Raw genomic sequence first — 24,895 nt, 5'->3', positions numbered from 1 at the left:
AGATGTAGAAGGCTAATGTTAACTAGCTAATGTTGCCCATGTAAGAAAGTTACGCTGGCGAGCAAGCATTTCAACTAGATAGCCTAAGACAACAAAAAATGAAAGTCTGTACTATATGACAGAGTGATTGACTTTCATCAACATGAAAGAAAGGAGGATGGCATTTCTCTAGGGTGAGGGTGAGTCAACATGTTTTTTCTACTTGCACGAACGCACACAAAACTATGGACATCCACATAATATTTAGCTTAGCTGACTGGACTAAATTGTTTTTGGTATCTTTTAGTTGTCACTGTACTAGACTAAGCATAGATGATTTGATCATGTTGAAATTGAAATGGTGCTGGAATAGTGGAGGCAGCTTCTGTTTTCTTTGCGACTTGCGGTAACTCTCCGTGGTTCTAAAATCAATAGTTGTTTAATGGTCCGAAAATATTAATTTGCTTGACTGTTTGTTTACATGCAACATGCTTTGTGGACTTCCCCGGACTGATGTTGCGCTCCGGTTTTGTGATGAAACAAAAAGGTGGTTGAATTTATTCTGCCACTGTTTTCTTATTTCCGTCTCAGCCTTAGGCCTATAGATCACGGTGGCGAGGTGTATGAACTAACAGGTTATAGAGCAAACAACGCAATTATCACACCACATAGGTTGGAATACGTAGTTGTTTTTGGCTTGGCTTCCCCAGTGATTTTACCCACACCACTACCACTAATTTGAGCTCCAGAAGTGGAAAGTAATGAATTACATTAAGCTCTGAGAAATGCCCTTCACAACATCCACATGGCCCCAAAGATGCATCTCAAATGTCAATGAACTCTGCCTTAAGGGAGGTTAGATGCTTGGCAAAAGAAGGGAGAAGAACAAGGCTGGAAGTTGTCATTGCTAAGAGTGTGTCAGGACAGAGGACGTCATGATGGTCAGTGAAGATACAGACACAATAACAGAGCTACCACTGTACAAACCAATGTGTGGTCGGTCTGTGGAGGGTTTTTACGCCCGAACCAGGAGACAGACAGACAGACAGGGAGGGAGAGCGAGACAGGGAGGGAGAGCGAGACAGGGAGAGGTAGTGACAGGGCACAGAGGTATAAAGTAGGGGCAGACAGAGGTGATGTTTTCCTCAAAGGTATGGACCAATCAGAGACAGGTAAACATGTGGCTCTCCTGCAGGTGGTATCGGGAACGTGGCATCCGTGATCATCCTCTCCTCTCTGTCTTTTCTCCACCAGTCCTGGAGGACGCAGGGCCCACAGGGGACAGCACGTCTCACATGTTCTAACAGGCCGGCCCCCGCTGGCTCCACCAGCCACACCACTAATTAGCACTTTCAATTTCCTGCCTCTGCAGGCGCTCTCTCCCAGGGTTACAGGGGCCAGGGAGGAGCCCAGGGGAGAACGACCGCCCCTCTCATTGAAGCCACAAAAGGTCAAGGACGACCACAATACTGCAGTCAATGTTTTCAGAAAACAGGATCCCTCATTATTGTGAATGGGAAAATGTCAATCTTCGTGTAAATAACATTTAAAAAATCAAAGACAATCATGGTACCAATAATTGCTTCTATTACACCAGATTCATGTCCCTGAACCACTTATTTCAAATTCACGAATAAGTTATGGATAATTCAGTTGCTAATGACAGCCTGCAGTACCACAGTCGGCCTTCAACGAGATACTGAATGAGAGGGGGCAGCACTGAGCTGTCAGAGAGGAAGAAGCGAAGCGAGAGGGTCCGCTCCCATCAAAATCTGTCCATGCGGGAATACAGCGATTCTGCTTATCAGTCTGCTTTATAATCAGACCATCTGCCTTCCCTCCTTTAGTACAACGACTCATATTGTACACTGTATTAAGTCTACATAAATCTCTCCCATGAGAGGCCATCTTACCAAGCTAAAACCAACTTCCTGAGTTTCAAATTCGCCAATGATTCTTAGGAATGCATGATGTGATGTCATCGATGGCTTTCTCCATTCATATACAGTCTTTGGAGGAGCGGCACACTGGCCAACAGAAAGGACCTGGGTCATATTCATTAGGGCATCGTAGCAAAATGTAGCAAAACATTTTGCAACAGAAAATGAAAAACATACATTTCTTATTGGGACAAGTACAATAAGTTTAATCTGTTTTCCCTTATTTGGTGTCCATTGAACACAACTCTGGGCTGTCTTGTCCTGAACTCTATGACCATACTTACTCTGAAGCGGTGTTGGATACTTCCCAAATATCAGAATAGAGCGTTGCAGAGAACGAGGACGGAATAACGGAATCAACATTAACATTAACTTAGTAGGAAATCAACTAAATGCATTGAACATATTAGAAAATTCATTAATTTGCCAAAGTTAATCATAAGACGAACTAAAGGCATCAGCGATTCGTATTTTCCTGCAATTTTCTGAAACGGCACAGGAATGCCACTCTCTATGTGTGTGCCTTTATCTGATGATGCAAATGATAACCTTCTTCTGGTAGATGGAAAGGCTTTCCCAAAAACCTTCTCAATTAAATGTTAACTACAAAGTAACCCATGCCTACCTAGCAGAATGATATCATGATTATTTGCATCAATCCAGTGGCCATTTGTTTAGCAAATTCTGCAATCATATGAGGGTTACAGAAACCTCACTAACCAAACAACAGTCTTGCTGGTGCACACGTGCACTAAAGGGTACCTACACCCAAAAATCAACATTTCTTATATTTTTCCCAGCCCTCAAAGTGTTCTCCTGATCTGGTTTAAGCATTGTTGTGGACTTACAACATCCATTTTTTTTCAACTGGGAAAAACAGAAACCTGGAAAAAATGAATTTAGGGACAAACTGAACTGAATCAGGCCCCACATTTTCTTAGGGCCCTCTCAGAAAAACTTCACATCTAGGCTTTAACAGAACAAAGCCGCTAACAAAGCTTTACTGGGGTGGGTCTCTGATCTGGTTCTTCTTATGCAACACTGGCTTCCAAAAACCAGTCCAGGTGGAAGAGGTTGACTAACTCATTGCATTCTCCACAATCAGGCTGAGAACACAGCAAGGTAGTATAACAGAGTGGACATGAACAGCATCACTTGTCATGTGACTCCTTCCCTCCTGCTCTGGCAGCTCTGTGCCCTCCCTCCTTGCCTAACTCCCTCTCTCTCTGCCTGCCTCCGAGTGTTTATGCCCTATATTTCACTGGAAACACTAACACACAGAAGGCACATGGGGACAGCTTACCAGAGGGAGTGGGGGGGTGGAGGATACTTGTGTTTTGGAAAAGAGGCAGTCTATCGTCACCTCAGAAGACAGGGAGTGTGGCCCCCCGGGGGCCAATAGGAAGGGGTCTGGTCTCTTACCTGGTAGTAAGGCTCACACTCTGACAGCCAGTGACGCTCCTCTGTCACACCCTTTCCCTGCCCCCCTTCATCCTGAGAGAGAAAGAGAGAGAAAGAAAAAGAGAACGAGAGAAAGAGAACGAGCGAAAGAAAGTTATCAAATGATAACAAATGATATATTCCTGTCCTCAGCAGGACAACAATTCATGCAGACTTTCAGAGAGCTACACTGCCCCCAAGTGGACATAGAGTATCAAAGTTTTTTTAACAGCCAACACCCTATGAATAGTCAGATCCCTCCTGAGCAGGAACAGCAGTACAGCAACAGCAGTACATATACCTCAAACCTATCTTACCCAATCTTTTTTCTATGACTTTTCATATAATGCTATTTATAGTCTTGACACAGCACCATTTTCTTCCCAGTATCCATTCACTACAACGTTTCTATTGCCAACCTTCCACTACTGCTTAAGGCCCTACCAGGGATCATCAACTAAATTCAGCCTAGGGCCAATTTTCTCTTGAGCGGAAAGTCAAGGAGCCGTAACATAATTACAAATAATTTGTAGACTGCAAATTGACCGCAAGAAGCCCAAACAGATATAATAGCTGACTAAAACGTAATCTTTTCAAACCTTGCTTACATTTGTACATTCACATATCTCTATCTTTTATGCATGGGACTACTTTGGAACAGGTTTCCAAGATTACAATCACTTAGAGCTGATTTGCTGGTGTTTTTACAGACTTACGTCTAACAATAAAAAACACTGCCAGTTGGAGAATCCTGCCCGAGACTGCAGGTTCTACTAGCAAACATCTCCAGAACAGTGAGAGACACTGTGTGATAGAGGTACTGGGAATTCTGGAAAGAATCAGGGAGACTGTCTGAGGAGTGATTTAGAATACCTTCAGAGTCACACCACTGAGCCTGGGATTTTGTACCCCTGTGAGCACACACACAAAGGATCCCTCGCTCTCGCTCTCTTACAACTCTCTCTCTTTCCTCCCCATCTCACACTCGTCATCCCTCTCTCACACTCTTTCATCTCCTCTCTCCTTCACCCTTCCTTGGCATGCTGCCCACTCGGTCCTGTCAGCGGCATAATGAGCCCATTCAGAACAAAAAGCAGCCAAATGTTAATTAGATTAAATCATTCTTTCATGATGGTGGGAATGAGGAAACAATGTGGAGGAGGAAAGCAGACTCTCCGTGGCTCAGGGGAGAAAGAGACTGGAAGCAGCATGTCTGTATGCCAGGTTCTCTTCTCCCCCCTTACCCCTTCGTATCCCCAGGGCCTGATAGGTAGTGCCTCACGGTACTATCACCCTCATATTTTCCTACTGATACTCCAGCAGTCATCCTTTCCAGAGACTCCCAGTCTCAGCCCTCCTCACCCTCCACCAGGAATGCTTCCTGTCTTCCCATCCTCCCCGTTTCTCAGGGACACTCCCATCCCTCCTCCTGTTCTGTCTCTGGGGTACAGCAGCTACCCCACCCTCCACAATGGAGAGACTACCTGGTCTGGACACACACAGAAGACCAGAGGAAGACAGGGCAGGGCACAGTGGACCATAGAGTCAGCTGTGGATCAGTAGGGGCTATGCTGCTGCAGTAAGAGTGTTGGCTGTCTGAGGAGAGCATATGGGGGAGAGGCTCAAGAGGTGAACAACAACAGGTGAACAACATTATATAAGTAGGGTCCAAGTGGCCCAGGGATAAAGGTCTAGTTTTCCACAGCTGAGGTGGCTCAAACACTGGCCATAGTTCAAACGCTAATTCAGTGAGCATGACATGACTAGGAGCGTCTGACCAGATAGATACAGGCCAGAAACACAGCCAGGAAACATCCTGTTCACCCTGTAAATGTGTCACGTTAAATTGCTGGACCTGGCTGTAACAGGGTAGGGTTCTAGATCATTCTAGAGCCTCTGTCTGTCCTGTCCCACACCACGCTACAACGTTGTGCATCCATCCTCTCCTCCTGCAACACTGATCTCTGTTCACAGAGCCCGTCTGACTGAGTTTCACATTTTAGTGTTGGAGGATCAACTGTCTGTGATGTGTATCAGCGCGTTGATTGGGCCAATGTGCGTGTGTGTTGATGTGAGTGCCAGACCACAGCCGGAGCACTAGCAGCTGTTCCAGAGACTGTGTGCCCAAGGGTCTAAATCAGAAACCGTATGGCAGCAGCCGGCAGTACTGTGTGTGTGTGTGTGTGAGTGTCCCCACATCTTCTAAGAAACAACCTGCATCAGGCAGTTAATTAAAACTCTTCCATCTATAAGTATTTATAAACACCCATATCACTGCATCAAAACTCATTAAGTAGTAAAGCTAAAGGCAGCACTACAAGGCAGGATGTTAGGGATTTCAAATACAGTGACTCAACAAGGAGCATCGTAATTATCCTTGAAATAAGCAAGCTGTGATTAAACAATGGCACCTAAAAGCTAAATAAAAGAAAGAAAAACACTAAAAGACCTTGGAGGAAATACACACAAACCATTTCTGATCTATTTTCCAAGTTATTCACTGCAGTCATTCCCAACGGCCAGACCAGTGTGAGTGAGCGTAATGAAAGCCCTGGATCAGCTAGATAAATACTTCTCCCTACAGTCTCATTATGGCCATGACAGCCAGGCCACTGTAAAGACAGAGGGACTAACAAGCTGTATGTATGCTGAGCGCTCTCAGCTCTGTCTGAATACAGCAGCTACATCCCACCAGGACTGCTTGAGGGGCTCTGCTACGGCCCTCCAGATCAGACCTCTGAGAAAAAAAAGACGCCATTTACCATCGAATGGGAAATGTACATGTTTTAACACACGTATGTGAACTGAGGGCTCTCAGACGTGACTAGCTACTCCAGCCGCCCTGGTCGTTGAGTGTTCTCTCTGCTACCGCACGGCAAGGGGTACCGGAGTGCCAAGTCTAGGTCCAAGAGGCTTCTAAACAGCTTCTACCCCCAAGTCATAAGACTCCTGAACATCTAATCAAATGGCTACCCAGACCATTTGCATTGCCCCCCCCTCCCTCTTTTACAATGCTGCTACTCTCTGTTATTATCTATGTATAGTCACTTTAATAACTCTACCTACATGTACATATTACCTCAGTTACCTCGACTAACTGGTGCCCCCGTACATTGACTCTGTACCGGTACCCCCTGTATATATTCTCGCTATTGTTATTTTACTGCTGCTCTTTAATTACTTGTTACTTTTATTTTATTTTAATTTATATTTTTACTTAAAACTGCATTGTTGGTTAAGGGCTTGTAAGTAAGCGTTTCACTGTAAGGTCTACACCTGTTGTATTTGGCGCGTGTGACAAATACAATTTGATTTGATTTACTAGCTACACCCCAGCAGGCCTGACTAGCTCCAGGCCAGACCAGTGTGACAGAACAGTTCCCAGTCCCGCCCCCTAATCAATCACCACCCCTGGGGCCCTCCCCCTGTCCAACAGCCTTTGTGCTTCTTCACAGGACGGGAGTTGCCTGCTGACATGTCTGACAACTGTGTAAAACAAGACAGCATTGTATGAGAGAACAGACACGAGAGAGGAGAGGGTGGCTTAATTAACAACAAGGTAAAGAGCAGGGGAGGATGTGGAGGCAATATAAACTAGCCAAAGTCTTGATAGTGTAAAAAGTACATAGTCACTGCTATATTTTCTAATAAAAAGCAGGCTGGTTTCCTCCAGGACTCTGTTTAGAGTGTGCAGCATCACTACACTTATACTACAATGTCTCAAATGATGATTCGGCCCAGTGTGTATGCACTGCTGACCTGTGGTCCCGTGTCCTTCTTTGCTGTGTTAGTGTGCTGGTGTTTTCCTCTGCCTGCTGATTCCACAAGGTGCTGGTGCAAGCCATCCTCTGTAAGGCTCTTCACATTCAGCAGACCGGGGGGACCTGGACCTGGTCTTCTCTCCAGCCTCTCACTCACCACCCTCTTACCCTGGGATCAAACAAACAGGGATCATCCTTCACATCAATATGGATCATTTACATGGGGTTAGGAGTTTCTCCTGACCAAATGACTTGATCAGGAAGAACTCCTGGTCCTAAACATCCTTCATATCGTTCAATGGCAATATTTGACCACTGTTGGCCACACAACTGAATAATTCCCCTACCGTCTCTCATAGACACCTGTCATGTTGTTTACCTTTGTGTTGCCAGCCATGGTGACCAGTAGCTGCTTCCTCCTGCCCCGTCCTGAGCCCAACAGGTTCCCCTCCGCCTCCCTCTCCCCAAGCTCCTGGACCCCCTTTGGGGTGGGAGAACCACCCGTGCCTGGTTTGGTCATCACAACACGAGGCTCCTGCTCAATAGCAAAGTGAACATGACAGTGTAAATCACTGAATTGGGATAATACATCTCTCTTGCTGATAAACATACACTGAGTGTATTAAACATTAGGAACACCTTCCTATTATTGAGTTGCACCCCCTTTTGCCTTCAGAACAGCCATAATTCATCGGACTCTACAAGGTGTCGAAAGCGTTCCACTGGGATTCTGGTCTTTGTTTACTCCAATGCTTCCCACAGTTTTGTCATGTCGGTTGGATGGTCTTGAAGCAGTGGACCAATCTTGATACATGCAGTGTAATTCTTGACACACTCAAACCCGTGCGCCTGGCACCTACTACCATACCCCGTTCAAAGGCACTTAAATCTTTTGTCTTACCCCTTCACCCACTAAATGGCACATATACACAATCCATGTCTCAAAATCCTTATTAAACCTGTCTCCCCATCATCTACACTGATTGAAGTGGATTTAACAAGTGACATCAATAAGGGATCATACCTTTCACCTGGATTCACCTGGTTAGTCTATGTCATGGGAAGATCAATGTGTTTTGTACACTCAGTGTATATTTATGGATAAGGTGGGTCTTTCATCAAGATGGACAGGTCATTCTATTGGTAAGAATATTCATATTTCAGAACTGTTCTGACAGGTAAAAGCATCTCTGTGTACATCTCTGTAGGGAGATAGGGGGTCACTCACGGTGGTAGACTTGTTGATGGTGATGGTCAAGTCCCCTGCGTTGCCCTTGGGGCTCTGCAGTGCCATTCCTTCCTCCTCTGCTCTCTTTTTGTCCTCCTCTACCTCCTGTATGGAATGAAACAGAACATGAAACCCAGAACAACCAAATGATCCTGATATTAGTCCTCAGCGAACCCTGTAAAAGACCTAAAAGATTTGTTCATTTGTTGAAATGCAGTCTTCACTCCATACAAGGCAGGTTGTTAGAGAGAGACTTACATTATCTAAGGTTTCCAATGCCACTTGCCATTTTGTTAGGGATATGATGATTAAACCATTGCAGAAAGACACCAGGTCTTTGTCAAGCTCAATCCCTCCTAGTTTTAAAAATGGTGTCCTTCTGTTTTCAGAGTAAGAACAGTAGAATACCAACTCACCTGATACCTCTTCATGAGGGCTTCATTCTTCCTGCGGAGAGCCTCGATCTTTTTATCCAGCTCCACATCCTTCTGCTCCTTCTTCAGCATGACGTCACTGGAGGTCTGGAGAGAGACGCACAACACTCAGCTAATTAGAACTGTAGAATCTTGTGCTACTTGTAAGTGGCTACAGTCCCTACAGTAAACAGTCCATTATCCTGGACATGCTATGCTTGATGGGCATTCAGAATGATGAACTCGCAGCAAAAGCAGGCCAAAAACTTAAGACTGCTCTCTCTGCTACCACGTGGAAAGCGGTACCGGAGCGCCAAGTCTAAGTCCAAGAGGCTTCTAAAACAGCTTCTACCCCCAAGCCACCTGAACACCTAATCAAATGGCTACCCAGAATATTTGCGTTGCCTACCTGCCACCCCCCCCACCTTTTACACCGCTGCTACTCTCTGTTGTTATCATCTATGTATAGTCACTTTAATAACTCTACCTACATGTATTACCTCAACTAACCAGTGTGCCCCGGTTCATTGTACCAGTATATTGTTATTTTACTGCATTGTTGGTTAGGGGCTCGTAAGTAAGCGTTTCACTCTTTTATTTATTTATTTATTTTACCTTTATTTAACCAGGTAGGCAAGTTGAGAACAAGTTCTCATTTACAATTGCGACCTGGCCAAGATAAAGCAAAGCAGTTCGACAGATACAACAACACAGAGTTACACATGGAGTAAAACAAACATACAGTCAATAATAAAGTATAAACAAGTCTATATACAATGTGAGCAAATGAGGTGAGAAGGGAGGTAAAGGCAAAAAAGGCCTTGGTGGCAAGGTAAATACAATATAGCAAGTAAAACACTGGAATGGTAGTTTTGCAATGGAAGAATGTGCAAAGTAGAAATAAAAATAATGGGGTGCAAAGGAGCAAAATAAATAAATAAATAAAATACAGTTGGGAAAGAGGTAGTTGATAGGGCTAAATTATAGGTGGGCTATGTACAGGTGCAGTAATCTGTGAGCTGCTCTGACAGTTGGTGCTTAAAGCTAGTGAGGGAGATAAGTGTTTCCAGTTTCAGAGATTTTTGTAGTTCGTTCCAGTCATTGGCAGCAGAGAACTGGAAAGAGAGGCGGCCAAAGAAAGAATTGGTTTTGGGGGTGACTAGAGAGATATACCTGCTGGAGCGTGTGCTACAGGTGGGAGATGCTATGGTGACCAGCGAGCTGAGATAAGGGGGGACTTTACCTAGCAGGGTCTTGTAGATGACATGGAGCCAGTGGGTTTGGCGACGAGTATGAAGCGAGGGCCAGCCAACGAGAGCGTACAGGTCGCAATGGTGGGTAGTATATGGGGCTTTGGTGACAAAACGGATTGCACTGTGATAGACTGCATCCAATTTGTTGAGTAGGGTATTGGAGGCTATTTTGTAAATTACATCGCCAAAGTCGAGGATTGGTAGGATGGTCAGTATTACAAGGGTATGTTTGGCAGCATGAGTGAAGGATGCTTTGTTGCAAAATAGGAAGCCAATTCTAGATTTAACTTTGGATTGGAGATGTTTGATATGGGTCTGGAAGGAGAGTTTACAGTCTAACCAGACACCTAAGTATTTGTAGTTGTCCACGTATTCTAAGTCAGAGCCGTCCAGAGTAGTGATGTTGGACAGGCGGGTAGGTGCAGGTAGCGATCGGTTGAAGAGCATGCATTTAGTTTTACTTGTATTTAAGAGCAATTGGAGGCCACGGAAGGAGAGTTGTATGGCATTGAAGCTTGCCTGGAGGGTTGTTAACACAGTGTCCAAAGAAGGGCCGGAAGTATACAGAATGGTGTCGTCTGCGTAGAGGTGGATCAGAGACTCACCAGCAGCAAGAGCGACCTCATTGATGTATACAGAGAAGAGAGTCGGTCCAAGAATTGAACCCTGTGGCACCCCCATAGAGACTGCCAGAGGTCCGGACAACAGACCCTCCGATTTGACACACTGAACTCTATCAGAGAAGTAGTTGGTGAACCAGGCGAGGCAATCATTTGAGAAACCAAGGCTGTTGAGTCTGCCGATGAGGATGTGGTGATTGACAGAGTCGAAAGCCTTGGCCAGATCAATGAATACGGCTGCACAGTAATGTTTCTTATCGATGGCGGTTAAGATATCGTTTAGGACCTTGAGCGTGGCTGAGGTGCACCCATGACCAGCTCTGAAACCAGATTGCATAGCAGAGAAGGTATGGTGAGATTCAAAATGGTCGGTAATCTGTTTGTTGACTTGGCTTTCGAAGACCTTAGAAAGGCATGGTAGGATAGATATAGGTCTGTAGCAGTTTGGGTCAAGAGTGTCCCCCCCTTTGAAGAGGGGGATGACCGCAGCTGCTTTCCAATCTTTGGGAATCTCAGACGACACGAAAGAGAGGTTGAACAGGCTAGTAATAGGGGTGGCAACAATTTCGGCAGATAATTTTAGAAAGAAAGGTTCCAGATTGTCTAGCCCGGCTGATTTGTAGGGGTCCAGATTTTGCAGCTCTTTCAGAACATCAGCTGAATGGATTTGGGAGAAGGAGAAATGGGGAAGGCTTGGGCGAGTTGCTGTTGGGGGTGCAGTGCTGTTGACAGGGGTAGGAGTAGCCAGGTGGAAAGCATGGCCAGCAGTAGAAAAATGCTTATTGAAATTTTCAATTATGGTGGATTTATCAGTGGTGACAGTGTTTCCTATCTTCAGTGCAGTGGGCAGCTGGGAGGAGGTGTTCTTAATCTCCATGGACTTTACAGTGTCCCAGAACTTTTTTGAGTTAGTGTTGCAAGAAGCAAATTTCTGCTTGAAAAAGCTAGCCTTGGCTTTTCTAACTGCCTGTGTATAATGGTTTCTAGCTTCCCTGAACAGCTGCATATCACGGGGGCTGTTCGATGCTAATGCAGAACGCCATAGGATGTTTTTGTGTTGGTTAAGGGCAGTCAGGTCTGGGGAGAACCAAGGGCTATATCTGTTCCTGGTTCTAAATTTCTTGAATGGGGCATGTTTATTTAAGATGGTTAGGAAGGCATTTTAAAAAAATATCCAGGCATCCTCTACTGACGGGATGAGGTCAATATCCTTCCAGGATACCCCGGCCAGGTCGATTAGAAAGGCCTGCTCGCTGAAGTGTTTCAGGGAGCGTTTTACAGTGATGAGAGGAGGTCGTTTGACCGCTGACCCATTACGGATGCAGGCAATGAGGCAGTGATCGCTGAGATCTTGGTTGAAGACAGCAGAGGTGTATTTAGAGGGGAAGTTGGTTAGGATGATATCTATGAGGGTGCCCATGTTTAAGGCTTTGGGGAGGTACCTGGTAGGTTCATTGATAATTTGTGTGAGATTGAGGGCATCAAGTTTAGATTGTAGGATGGCTGGGGTGTTAAGCATGTTCCAGGTCTACCTAAGGTCTACCTACACCTGTTGTATTCGGCGCATGTGACTAATACAATTTGATTTGAACAATATGTAGCAAGTACTGATGACTGACGACTTGCCATGATTAACAGAAGGATCACGAGTATGGAATCGTATTCCAGTCGTTCTACACCACTGTGCCTGTTGGTCAACACAGTAACAGTAGTACAGACCAAAATGCGTGCGCATGTTAGCACTAGAGCACAGAGCAGCATGCCTCCTCACGTGACAAGAGGCATCTGGCTAAAGCCTCGATGACTTCTTGTGGGACTGTAACAGGGTGTGTTACACTGCTTTTAAAGCCCGAAGGCATTTCATACGTCATACCACTGTGACACTGGAATTTATTGAGCAATAGGCATTACAGCAGGGGTGTCCAACAGGTAGATCGCAAACTAACAGTAGCTCGCAGCCCACCTAGGAGTAGCTCAACAATCAAACTGTCCATAGACATAAAGCACCCAGCTACTATCCAATCAAAGCCATATTGACATTATCCCACCCCTGGTTAGCCACTATTGGCTTAAAAAGTCCAACGTAACACAATATCTGCCAATTAATTTCCAGCAATATTGCCCTACTGTCTGTTTGGTGCGTACAGTTGTCCATCATCAGTCAGTATGTAGCCAATTAGCGATGTTAATGATACCCGGCATCTTGTGGGTAGACGGTCTTTCCCCAAAAACCTTCTTAATTAAATGTAAAACTGCAAAGTTGGCTTCCCAGACAGAACTATTTCATGATTCATTTGGACATTGTTTTGCAGCAGTAAGCCTTACTGCAGAAACATTGCTAAACCGACACATTCCTCTCTTGCTAGGTTCACAATTAGGGGAATTAGACTCATAAATCAAGATTTGTCCATTGACATGGACTCAGAACATAATTTTTAGTTGTTTCTCTATGAATAATTGTAATATTGAGAGTAAAAAACTTGCAACTCAGGAAAAAGAAAAACGGAGAAAACAGATTTCTGGAAAATAGAAAATATAATTTTATGGGGCCTGTCATGCCCATTGCTGTTTATTAACCATTACCAGAAAACACATCTCTTACAATAGAAAAAGACCCCGTGAAGAGTTACAGGGTAGAGGAGAGGACAAGAATGTGCCTCGCAAAATAAATAACCTCGCAATATTTTGGAGACCCCTGCATTACAGAAGGCAGCTAGGCCTAACAGCTGGTGTGTTGACAAACACATTTTTTTTAATGTATCCAGGGTACACAACCCAGTGATGGGGAATCTAATCTAAAATACAATCTGATTCAACTTTGATTCTTCCCCTTCTGATCATAAGAATTCTTGTAGCAGTCTCTAATGGCGTTAATTTAAATGGCTGCAGCGTGGGCTAAAGGGCACGTGTATGACAGGCCAGAGGGAGCAGAGTACATGTAACGTAACGCAGGACTCTTTCTGTTTCACTATACAGACAAGACTATCTGACTGTATATATGATACGATGGAACGAAAAGTAGCCTACGATCACTACACTCAATGAAAAAACCCATTTGGGAGCCGCAAACAGAAAGCAGACGTGCTTACGGCCAACTGTACAAAACAGCCGATTTGATCTCATCTTATGATTATTTTATCTGTTGAGATTGCAGCATGGTCATTCCACGTGGGTCCTTTAGGTGTAACTCCAGCGGTGTCTGTGCTGAACTGACACCTGTGTATGAGAAGTAAAACGTAGACTTTGGAACACGTTCTCAGAGGAAAATGGATGCCCTGAGCAGAGCTAGTGATGGAGCATTGAATAACACTTGTTTCCTCTCCAGGCGTAGTGAACGCCCACACCACTCAACAGCCCTTCACAGTTCTCAGAGGAAAATGTCAGATCGCATTGGCTCTGTACTCTGTACTCGGCACTGTGAGATGCAACTCCAAAAGTTCACTAGATCCTTTCATATAAGCCGAGCACTCATGATGTGACTAAACCTTGAGCTCCAACAATACATACACAAAGACACATGCACACACTCAAACAAGCACCATGTGTGCTGTCAATTAAGGATGCTTACAATTCAACCTGTCAGCATGAAATAAATGCAATTCCACTTTGTCATTCCCCTGTCATCTGTGTAATGAGTTTATCATTAGGAGCACTGTATACAGCAAATAATGCTAATGGTGAGTCTAAAAAAATAATACAACCAACAAGTGAAGTGGCCATAACAAAACAAAACTAGACCCAGGCCTTAATCAAATCTACTCATACACTTACTTGACATCAGAGGCAGTATGACAACAATCCTAACCCGAAACCATAACAAACATTTACACCTTTCAACCCTGTGCTGTACAATTCCCCCTATAAAAAGGGGCTACTGCATACCTTGCAGACAGCCTGACTGTCAAAGACAGAGAAAGGCAGGAGGTGGCACTCACTGCAAAGCTGCCTGCCTGCCTGCCAGTTACCCGCCGTCGCCACAGTGACGACAAAAGAGAATCCTGGCTGCTCAATGTGACATTCCGCTCAGTGCAGAACAATGAGTCACAGCGTAGCCTACACAACACAGCATTTGTACAGGATCCTTCCATGCCGTTCCACTGCCATTGCACTGTCACTGCCCTGGCCGCAAATAATGGCTGCCAGACTCCTAGCGCAGATGGTAGGAGATTTTGGAGGAGGGGCGTTGGTCAGACGTCTTGTTTTTAAAATTGACTGAAGAAAAGAATATCGTATTATTTGAAGCTCCATGTTTAAAATGACCAACATTCACATTCATCATGAACCTAAAAAAATGCAGGTTGAATATGGCACATTCATTTTTTAATGGACATTTTTTTTAATGGACATACTGACAATTTTAAAATCAGTTTGCTTGCAGTGCAGCATAGCCAATAGCAATGATTCACAGACAGCCCAACAGGAACATTAGCAAAATAGCTTTAAAAAGGTGCAATATGCAAAAACTAAACTTAAGAACGGAAAGCATAGAAATAGTGCACATAGAACAGATATACCACTTTAGACTTGCTTTCAATGAATGACATACTGCAGCTTAACGGGACAAGAGAGCATAAAATCCAATCTAAAGCTTTTGAAAACAGTGAGATAGAAGTTGGGACTCACAGAGAGGCGATGGGAAGTGCCAACTGCTTTAGAGCTTCTAGTTGTCAGGGTATCCAAACACAACAGGCCATGATCACACACCAGGAATAGGACAGCGAGGGAAAAGAACACCACCAGCTCTCACGCAGGCAAGTGGCGGCTCATGAGAATAGCCAGCTAAAGTATCAAAGTGAGCGAGAGAGACACCACAAGTTGAAAACGTGAGGGGGACGTGGATTTACCCTTCAGGGTTTGAGGTACCTCTTTTCTCCCTCTCGGAGTCCCTCTCACTGTGATCGCCTGTGAAGGGGGTGGGTCCTTAGCATACGGTAGCTGGCTCAGACCCACACACGTAAACATACACACACAGGCTGTGGGACTGTCAGCTAATGGCACCCATGCCCAGGCAGGGAGGCCTGCGGAACTGAGGCTGGCAGAGCCTTTCGCCTTAATCCCTACCCACCCAGCGACCCCAGCATCTAGTGGAGGACCAAGGTGGAGAATAGAGCCAGCACATCTGACTGAAGCCCTGCATTTACTTACAGCTACAACCTCTAGCTGAAGAGAGCCGGGAGGAAGTAGAGACGAGCCTGTAGCAGGAGACAACGAGAGTAAGGAGAGAAAGAACTAGAGATGCGAGAACGAGAACTAGAGCGAGAGAGAGAGAGAGAGAGAGAATGCACTCACAGGTCTCTCCATGTCAGCATTGAAACCTGGGCTGGGTCCAAACGCGAAGCAGCAGCCGAAGCGGCAGAGTCCGCGATCATGCCTTGATTACAATGAACCAAGTTGGGCGGACAGCCAAGACATCTAACAAATGCACAGAGCGCCCCTGTTAATGGATTTTACAGCGCCTGCCCGCTTGCTCTCGCACTCACCCTCTCTCCATCCTTCCCACTCTCACACACATGCTCTTGCGCTTTCCATTTCTCTCTCTCTGGGGCACTTGCTCTCAGTTAAAATTACCCTTTTCCCTCCTCCCCCTGTCCTCTGCTCAAAACACAATGGTTAAATACTGCCCCCCTCCCAATACATGCACTCAACCCTCTCTGAATTTAAAGGGAAACGGGAGATTATTTTAAGTTAGTGTTACCAAACACATGCTGTCTTCCTGAGCATGATACAGCCCCTCAAATACTAATAACAGCAGTCCAGTCAGTGTTATATTTGCAGCCACTGTCAATGTTATTCCAAACATGTCCCAGCCAGTAATGAGATGCATGTATTTGATTGTTAGAACAATTCCCCCTACCATCTCTTTCACAGCTGGTTTGCGTGCGAGTGCCCAGACAGGGTATGGGTTGGGGGTTGGATGGGGGGGGGTTGCCTGCAGGATTTCCCACGACTCCTTCTGCAGTCAGACAAATGCCAGACTGCTCAGGAAGCAGCAGGGAAATCAAAATGCTGTGACTTGCAGTCAGTCGCATAGTTTTCCCAGAGTGCTTCAGACACACAGATAGCTTCTTTGATAGAGTAGGGCAATTCCACGGTAACGGAATTACACTGAGACTCAGTTTTTTCTATTTAAAATGTATGCCAAACAAAACACATTTATTTAAAAGTTTAACAAACTCTATGCACAATGACTAAGTTTAACAATTTCCACTGAAAAAAATACAAAAACAAAATTAAGTGTAAGAACTGTGCAGATGCAAACTTTGGTAAAAGAATTACAGTAAAATCTCCCTCGTTTTTTTTTTATGTGACCACCTTTCCCCTCAAAAATATCTGCTCCGAATTCAAAGATGTCAGCAGAAAGAATGGAGTGTCACATTACACCTTCATCTTGAAAATAATCTATTTTGTTATTGAACTACAGTAAGTGAAGTGGATTTACACCCGGTAACAGAATTACAGAAATGGAATTACATCATGGCTCCCTGATCTGTAGTACACAGAAATGCATAATTATGGGTATGAATGTCATTCTCCATATGTTTCACAAGTTTGGACATCACAGTGTACCACAGCGGAGTTCAGAGCAGTATAGTGCAGTAAAGTAATAAAGTAGAGTACATTATACTGTACTCTAGTGTGCTCTACTGTACAGTATTGTACTGAACATTTACCTACCTTTTTTTTTTTTTTAACTGTCCTGTACCGTGATATCCAAACTTGTGAAACATACATCTATGATAAATCCAGTCCATCTGTGGACGTTGAAATCAAGGCCAGGGTGGACTGAACAAATTTAAACTACTTGTCAAAGTCCATGGACGTCCGGTGTCAGTTGGTGCACAGTGGCTGAGGATGCTGGTTACAGTAAATGGAAAGAAAGCGGGCTTTCTTGGTAAGAGCTGGGAGAGTTGACATTAGAGAGCGAGAGAGAAGACTGTTTTAACACTCTTGGTTTGACCACCAGATGCCAGAAAGACAAAGAAAACAGCTATTAGCTGAACATAAAAGTATTCCAGTGGAAGGGGAGGACAGTAGCAGGTGACCCAACTGTAATTTGTGAACATTAGGAGTTCCTATTGTAGCCAGTTCAGTTGCAGTATTTCCTTTACAGATTTTGGGGTAATTCCCTAACATAATTATGAGTTAATTAATGTAATTAATCTACCTTTACTGTAAACTCACCTTTAGTTCAAATTGCATTTAGTGTAATCAAACATATGCCTGGAACATGCATGCATTTCAATACATGAGTTCCAAATGTTTCAAGGACATAGCTAAACCACAGATAGAACAAGGAGTCCAATGTTTCAACGGATGTATAAATCTGAAGCATCCGGTTGGAAGTTCCACTCCCTACCAAATATGGTGAGGAGAGGAAGCCCAGTGGCCGATAGTGGGAGAGTATGGAGCGAGATGGAACTGGGCTGACATTCTGCATGATTTTATCATCGAGGAAAACCCCCGACCTCAATACAGTTTTCTGTTCCCCAAACTAAAATATGTTACGAACAGAATGCACTACGTTTTGTAGACGTGACCCCTTGCCAAAGCTTTTAAAAAGTGCATTGTTTACAAGTGCAAGTGCGAATTGAGTTATAGAGTGGTCTACTGTGTCCGGAAGCAACTTCACCATTACTTTTCTGGATTCAGGCTCACTCAAACATCGTTTTAAGCGTTGTTTTACTAAGTTGCAGCTGATTTCGGGATTCTATACCGATCGATTTGCTCTCCTTTAATATTTGTAATTTGATTCAGTCTCTGAATTGTTTCATCTAACTTTTCGCCGCAAGCTCCTGATATCGGGGCATAAAAACTACAATTTGTGTCCTGAATTAGCCTGGTGCGCATGTGCGCCCAGCTATATCCTGTCCCGAGCTTGTTTTCCCCGTTTTTTCGTGGCTAAACTAGCTGAACTATGCTAGTTTTTGTCCTCATTGGCAAACTTCATAAATACTTCACCATAAAATTATTTGTTTTGTTAAATAGTCATGACTGGTTCGAGCTATGTGTCGTGTCGTAAACAACGGGGCGAAGGATATCATTGCTACTTAGCGCGGACTCAAATTCAGTTTTGAGATCCACTGTCGTCATTGGCGTAGAGTTAGATGGAATGTTTCTGACGGTTCTTGGAACTGTGTCAACAGGCAGCCTCCCCCACTTGGCTTGATGGGATATGTAATGATTTAGCCTATTATTTAATTTGGTAACCTTTATTTAACTAGGCAAGTCAGTTAAAAACAATTTATTATTTATAATGACGGCCTACCTCAGCCAAACCCGATTCAGCGAGATATGTACAGTGTTGTACCCTTAACATTTTTTGAACTGACTTTCGTATTTGTTGATTAAAATCAAGACTTTATTAGAATAATGAGTAATCCAATAATGCCACGAGAAAATAGCAACTCTACAGAGCTACAATGAATGGCAAAATGTATGTGGTCTACCACTATGATAGAACCCAATAGGATCTCGCTAGATCGTGCTTGGTTGGCTCTGCCCACTTTGCTTCATGTGCTCCCATTCTCCCATTGAAAACGGCACAGATGAACCATCTTGGGTTATTTATAAATATTTTTGGCTAAACTTAACAAAATAAAAATGTTCTCCGGCACTTGCCAGGTACCATCCATGATGAGGACAGTAGTCTATTCTTATTTGCTATAAACTAACTTTTGGAACATCATCATCGTTCACATGTTCAAAAGACCTTGGATGTCCCTGACCTTGTACAGGCTGCATAGGCTCACTGAGATCCCATTGTAATTAACAGCAATGACACAGGGACAGTTGCAGCAGGCGAAGAAGATCAATAACACTCACGGCATAGTCACTGCGGTCTCTACCCTCTACCACGTATCCACTCTCATCGTGCAGGTGCTGGTATTCGATGCCCACCTCCACCTGTCCAACTGTTGAAAGTTGCCTGACTAAAGAGATGGCCACATTCATTATAATTGCATTCCATTAACAGTAAGTGATTTGCAATGACACTCGATTTTCATGCATAACCTGCATGCATGATGAATTGACACATGTTTACATGTAGATATTTGTTTAGGCTAACGTTAGCAAACTAGCTACTTGGAATGACACTGACAAGTGAGTTTTTAGATTTGGCGCTAAAAAAGAACAAACAAAATCCACTGCTGACCATGAAATCCTCAACGGATAGCAATTTGGCAAGCTAGTTTATTTAAAGAAAAAACGGGATAGCTTATATTAGATTGCTAGCTCTACCTGGGATGTAGCAAGCCATGTTGGATGGTGATTTTCCACCGTCGTCGAAGTAGAACACGTTGGTACTTATCAAGCTAACAATCTGCTAACACATATGATAAATAGGAAGCAGCAGTGTGTATTTTTGGAAATGTACAAATTCATAAACTTGTTGACGTGTATGCCTATACAATTTTAAGGTATCATTATAGCGAAATTGTGCAGCCTCTGTGCAAATTGGAAAAAACATGTGGACGAGACGGCAATGGTGAATAATTACCCCTTTTAACCACTAGGTGGATTACTTGCTTTATCCTTCTGGTTGGTGGTTTATTCCAAAGCCTCACCTGCCATACATACATAGGCTTGCATCAACTTTTGTTGGCTCTCATGCGTTAATTTATGCTTTCATGTCATTGTTGGTGAAGGAAAGACCATTAACGTTATATATCTATGATCAACTAGAGATTCAACTAATCTTAACCAAGAGGGGTTAGCGAGCCCCCGTAGACCACTACTGTGACATTGTCTGACTCTCGTTATGACTCATATGGGACTATGGGTTAGGCCTGCCTATTCAGTGGAAATCAGTCTGGTAGTGCCATTCTTTGTGTGCACGTAGTAAAATAGTATAGAATAGACCCAATAAGTATCGACCATTCCTCTTTGGTTTGCATGAATGATGGGTGTACATCGCTGAAGTCAGGAGGACTTTATCAGCCAGGCAATGTCCCCTTTAAATGGGAAGGGCACAATTACTGCCCACAGAAGCAGTGGGGTGATGTGACAGAGATAGAAATATGTTTAGCTCTGCCCTTTACATTTACAATATTAAGATGAGTGGGCCAAGACACAAAAAGGCAGAGGTAAGTCAGTTCACTTACTTTTGAAATATAAAAAAATGGTTTCAGACTTGTGCGCTTTGGGAAAGATTTGTCTCTCTAGGCTTCTTTACTTCAGTCAACTCAGTCTTAAATCACTTGAGCAAATCTCAGCTGCCAGTGTTGTCCTGCGGGATGTAAACAGAATACTGTCTGTTTCACAGGGCTTCGGAGGAGAGGGCAAATAAGAGGTAGGAGGCTTACACATTGCAAAAATGTTTATTAACTATCAACATTAACTTGGGAAAACAAAAAAAAGGAGAGTCGGAAGGGTGAGTCTAGGATGTCATTTTTTGGGGTAATTTCCAGGGGAAGGGCAATGGTGGAGGGGAACACGGTCATGGGTAAGGGAGAAGAGGTGGAAGAGGAGGTGAACATGGAGGAGGTGATCACGGAGCAAGAGGAGGTTGTGGCGGACATTAAAGATATGATCATGCATCTGTTGTCAACACTTATTACAAAGAAAACAGTTTGGGCAAAGAAAACAGTTTGTAAAGTTGACAAATTTCAAATAAAACATACTTGTAAAACTGAGCAAAATGATTGTTTAACTTCTTAATGCATAAGCAAATATTCATACGATGACATATCTAAACAGGACCTTATATGTCAAGAGTCAGTGAGACGCACCACCATTCTTACCATTCTTGTGCATGCCAGACTGCCCAGATCAAACAGTCAATTAAGTAATTCTTATGATTTTACTCACATAGAGAACATAAACCAACGGGTTAGTAATAAGCCCTTGTTATCAATCCTTTCCACAACATTTCAGAAAAAAAAATCCAAGACTAATGTTTGTGTACAACAAAAAGCCCACAGCATTGACCCAGTAAAAGGGCCAATTTAATTTGACCTTTATTTAACTAGGAACTGCCATCATTGAAAATATCTGCCCTGTTCAGGGGTAGAACGACAGATGTTTACCTTGTCAGCTCAGGGATTCGATCTTGCAACCTTTCGGTTTCAAGTTCAACACTAACTGCTAGGCTACCTGCCGCCCAATGGTCCTTGCAGTTGTGACCTTTACCACCAGAGGGATACACATCTCAAATTAGCTGTCTCATACATGTCCTATGAAATATATTCTAAAGATAATACATTCAGGGTCTGTGCTACTAAATAGTCTCTCAACTGCAGTTATTTATACAGCAATGGCATGTTTGTACACAGATTACATTTTTGTTTTTTTAATTTGGTTGAATATAAATTGAAAAGAAAAGGCATGACAAAAGTTTATTGTCCATGTAAAAGTACAGTATAATAATATGGATCTCATTGCTATGGAAACAAGTCTTCCACAATCTGGGGTGTTATGTCACACGATGAGTTGCTAAACAAACAATATGACAGAAAAGCAAGAAGCTGCTTAAATATTATCCATCCATGATACAGTATCATATTTCTAAGACATAAATTCACAAAGATCAAGATGACATATTAGCAACTATCTATACCTTTAGACAGCATGTTTTCTCTTTTTTTTTCTATACAAACAATAAAACCATAGCTTTCTGTTGTGATACAGGTTCATCATTTATCATAAGCAGGATGATGCAAAGGTCATTGTACCTCTGAATGAGAGAGTTTTTGGACTTTGCACGTGAACATTCAGCACTCTTTTTCCTCTTGGGTCAGTGTGGTATCTGAGTTCACCAGCTCAACTCTGAGCTGATCCAAGGCAGCGGTTATGACTACCTGAACCACAGAGCATGCTGTCTCCAGCAGGTGGACCTCTTTCTGCTGCACATCACAGTTCTGCTTAGAATCACCATTATTTTCAGCATTGAGGATTTCATGGAATGTGTCACAACCAGTCTTCAAAGAGTTGTTCAGTTCAATGGGGTATAAATGCACGTCATCACACATGTTACTCTCTAAATGTGAATCCTCTTTAACACTCTCATTTACAATTATGCTCATTGGAGTGTTTTCCTCTATTGCTTTTATTCCATTATGTACAAAAGCATCCTCACAAATTGCATTTAAGTCAATGTGTTTGTTAAAAGCGTTTAATGTGAATTCCCCCCCCAATGATGGATCCTCTGCGGCAACTGTGCTTGAGGTAACACTTTCACTAAAGCCTGAATGTCTCTGCACCTCCTCTACCTCTGAAACAAGATTCACCCCGTCATTGCCGGCACAACTATAGGTCTCTATGGGATATGGGGTTGCCAGCATCTCATCTGCCTGCTTCAGTCTATTTTCAGGATATTTTTTAGCTTCCATTTTATCAGTTGTAGGGGCAGGGTTTTCGTAAGCCTTAGTTTCTTCTTTACTTGTTTCTATGGTGTCTCTGACCTCAGTGTCCTCTGACTTCATAACACTCACATCCACACTCACTGTTAGTGTCTCAGAGCAATGCCCCTTAACCTCCCTGACAAAATCTAGGGGATGTGGATTAGGATTCATGAGCTCAGTAATATCATCAGCATGTCTGTTAGCCAGGACTATAGTCTCCTCCTCAATGTATTCCTGTGTGCCTCCAATACGCTCCTGGAAGAAAGGAGAGGGCTTTTTGGTTCTGTGCCTCCAGAGATTCGCAGTCTTTTTCTTGGAGGAAATAGCACAAGGAGAATGATCTTGTAGAGAAATCTCTGGTCCTAGCTGTTCTTGCTTTGTTTTTGAATGGTCGTTGGGAGCGATCATGAGCCTTTTGAAGATTCTCCAGGTTTTAACTTTGACCTTTTCATCCTTTCCTTTCATCGCAGGAGTGTCCATGCTAGAGCAATTATTAACTTGCTTTTCACTGGTTGTTACCCCATAAACTGCAGTTGGTTGAACAGCAAAGTCTCTGGTTTGCTTGTTGAAAAATGTGATATCATGACCTTCCTTGTCTTCCTTTTCACCAGCTCTCTTCCTCCACCTTCTAATGCAGATGAGTGATGGAGAGAAACATCGCTTCCTTGTGCCTTGTTTTTCCCTCTTGTGCTTTTGGTTTGAATGGTCAGCTTTTACATCACTTTGTTCTGTGGAGAGTGACTTTGTGGTTTCCATTGTGTTTTCTAGTGTTTCCTCCTCTTTGGAATCAGTGGATTTCCGAGGGCTCTTTGTGGTAGATTCCAGTGGAACCTCTTCAAAGATGGTGTCCTGACAGCCAGGCATGGAATCTTCCTTGGTCCCTTTGCCATCCCCTGATCTCTGTCCCCAAGCGCAAGTCTTTCCCTTCCTCTCCATGTCAATGCTAGTCTTTGATTTACCAAGGAGTCGTCGTGGAGGACCTGTCAGCTTTCTCCTCAGCCCCACTCTTCCCTGAGCGTGTCCAATCGAAGCCTCTTTGACTGACATGGTTGATTTATTATCAGACCAGCTCTTCAGTTATTTATCTTCCAGAGGAAGTTGGATGTGTCAAAACATTACTCAACCATGACACCAGGGGACAAAATCCTTGAAGACCCTCTGGCAGGATATCAGCCCTATGAATAAAACGCACACATTGATGAATTGTTCGAAAGTGTGAAGATTTGCGCAATCAATAACGTTTTCCTGGTGCAAAAGTAGTAAGCGTGTTTTGAGGTATACATATCAGATACAGGAGTCTCAAAGGAGATGCAACAAATGGCTTTGTTCTTATTTGCAGAAGCACAATATGCATCAATATTACAGCTTCTAACTTTAAAGGTCTTTGTCATGAATGAGTCACAATTATGAGACTAATTATGCCAATTAGATCATTTCAACCCAACATTAGTTGTCTATTTTTACCCCATGACTCATCCATGACTCAATGAATATTGAGGTTGTTATCACATTTGCATTTATTAGGCTAATATAGAAGAGATGAAAGGTAGAAGAAGGTTACAATCAGGTAAAAGCATTGAGCAAAACAACAATAGGATTTTCTCTCAAATGATACCTTTGGAAGAAATAACTCCTCTCTTCAAATAGTTCCTAACCTAATAAATTACAATTAATTTCAATGAATGAATAATTTAACTGCATCTATTTAAATGGTGAAGTAGCAATTCAAATACAATTATTCAGAAAATATATATAATATGTAAATAATCATGTTCTACTTACCATTTGTACAACTATGTAGGAAAATATTTTTTAATTTCCCAATGCCATTAGATACATGGTGGCACAATACCTGTAGACGTCCTGACAAGCCGCAGTCCGCGTGCAAGTGTCCGACAGAGCTCTCAGAGAGCAAGCAGT

At 43.3% G+C, this 24,895-nt stretch overlaps 2 protein-coding genes across 5 annotated transcripts in view; both read right to left on the bottom strand.

Annotated features, from left to right (window-relative positions):
* The window catches only part of LOC110505463 (coiled-coil domain-containing protein 9B), a 32,371-nt gene extending 12,235 nt beyond the window's left edge, over nucleotides 1-20,136 (bottom strand). Inside the window, exons 1-7 of one of the 4 annotated variants that reach the window (XM_021584696.3) lie at nucleotides 19,875-20,136; nucleotides 19,458-19,564; nucleotides 8,765-8,869; nucleotides 8,349-8,453; nucleotides 7,500-7,655; nucleotides 7,119-7,289; nucleotides 3,342-3,413 (exon numbers count right to left, since the gene is read on the bottom strand). In XM_021584696.3, the coding sequence (XP_021440371.3) occupies nucleotides 3,342-3,413; nucleotides 7,119-7,289; nucleotides 7,500-7,655; nucleotides 8,349-8,453; nucleotides 8,765-8,869; nucleotides 19,458-19,564; nucleotides 19,875-19,893 (735 nt within the window). In that variant the 5' untranslated portion in view covers nucleotides 19,894-20,136. Of the gene's footprint in view, nucleotides 1-3,341; nucleotides 3,414-7,118; nucleotides 7,290-7,499; nucleotides 7,656-8,348; nucleotides 8,454-8,764; nucleotides 8,870-15,257; nucleotides 16,229-19,457; nucleotides 19,604-19,874 lie in introns of those variants that run through there. The other 3 variants (XM_090220714.1, XM_021584697.3, XM_021584698.3) reach the window with 3 other exon arrangements.
* An 801-nt stretch (nucleotides 20,137-20,937) lies between these two features.
* Nucleotides 20,938-24,090, bottom strand: LOC110505465 (uncharacterized). Its single transcript, XM_021584700.3, has one exon. It carries the CDS (start codon nucleotides 24,020-24,022, stop codon nucleotides 22,346-22,348), a length of 1,677 nt encoding a protein of 558 aa, XP_021440375.3. The 5' UTR covers nucleotides 24,023-24,090; the 3' UTR covers nucleotides 20,938-22,345.
* Between the last annotated feature and the right edge of the window lie 805 nt (nucleotides 24,091-24,895).

The sequence above is a fragment of the Oncorhynchus mykiss genome, chromosome 25, assembly GCF_057628025.1.
Source record: "Oncorhynchus mykiss isolate SJ-2025 chromosome 25, ASM5762802v1, whole genome shotgun sequence".
Lineage (NCBI taxonomy): Eukaryota > Metazoa > Chordata > Actinopteri > Salmoniformes > Salmonidae > Oncorhynchus > Oncorhynchus mykiss.
Note: the sequence above shows the minus strand (reverse complement) of the source record. Positions and strands in the feature narration are given on the sequence as shown.

Excerpts from the sequence above, each read along its gene's own strand:
- LOC110505465 (XM_021584700.3), bottom strand. The coding sequence starts at position 24,022 with ATGTCAGTCAAAGAGGCTTCGATTGGACACGCTCAGGGAAGAGTGGGG.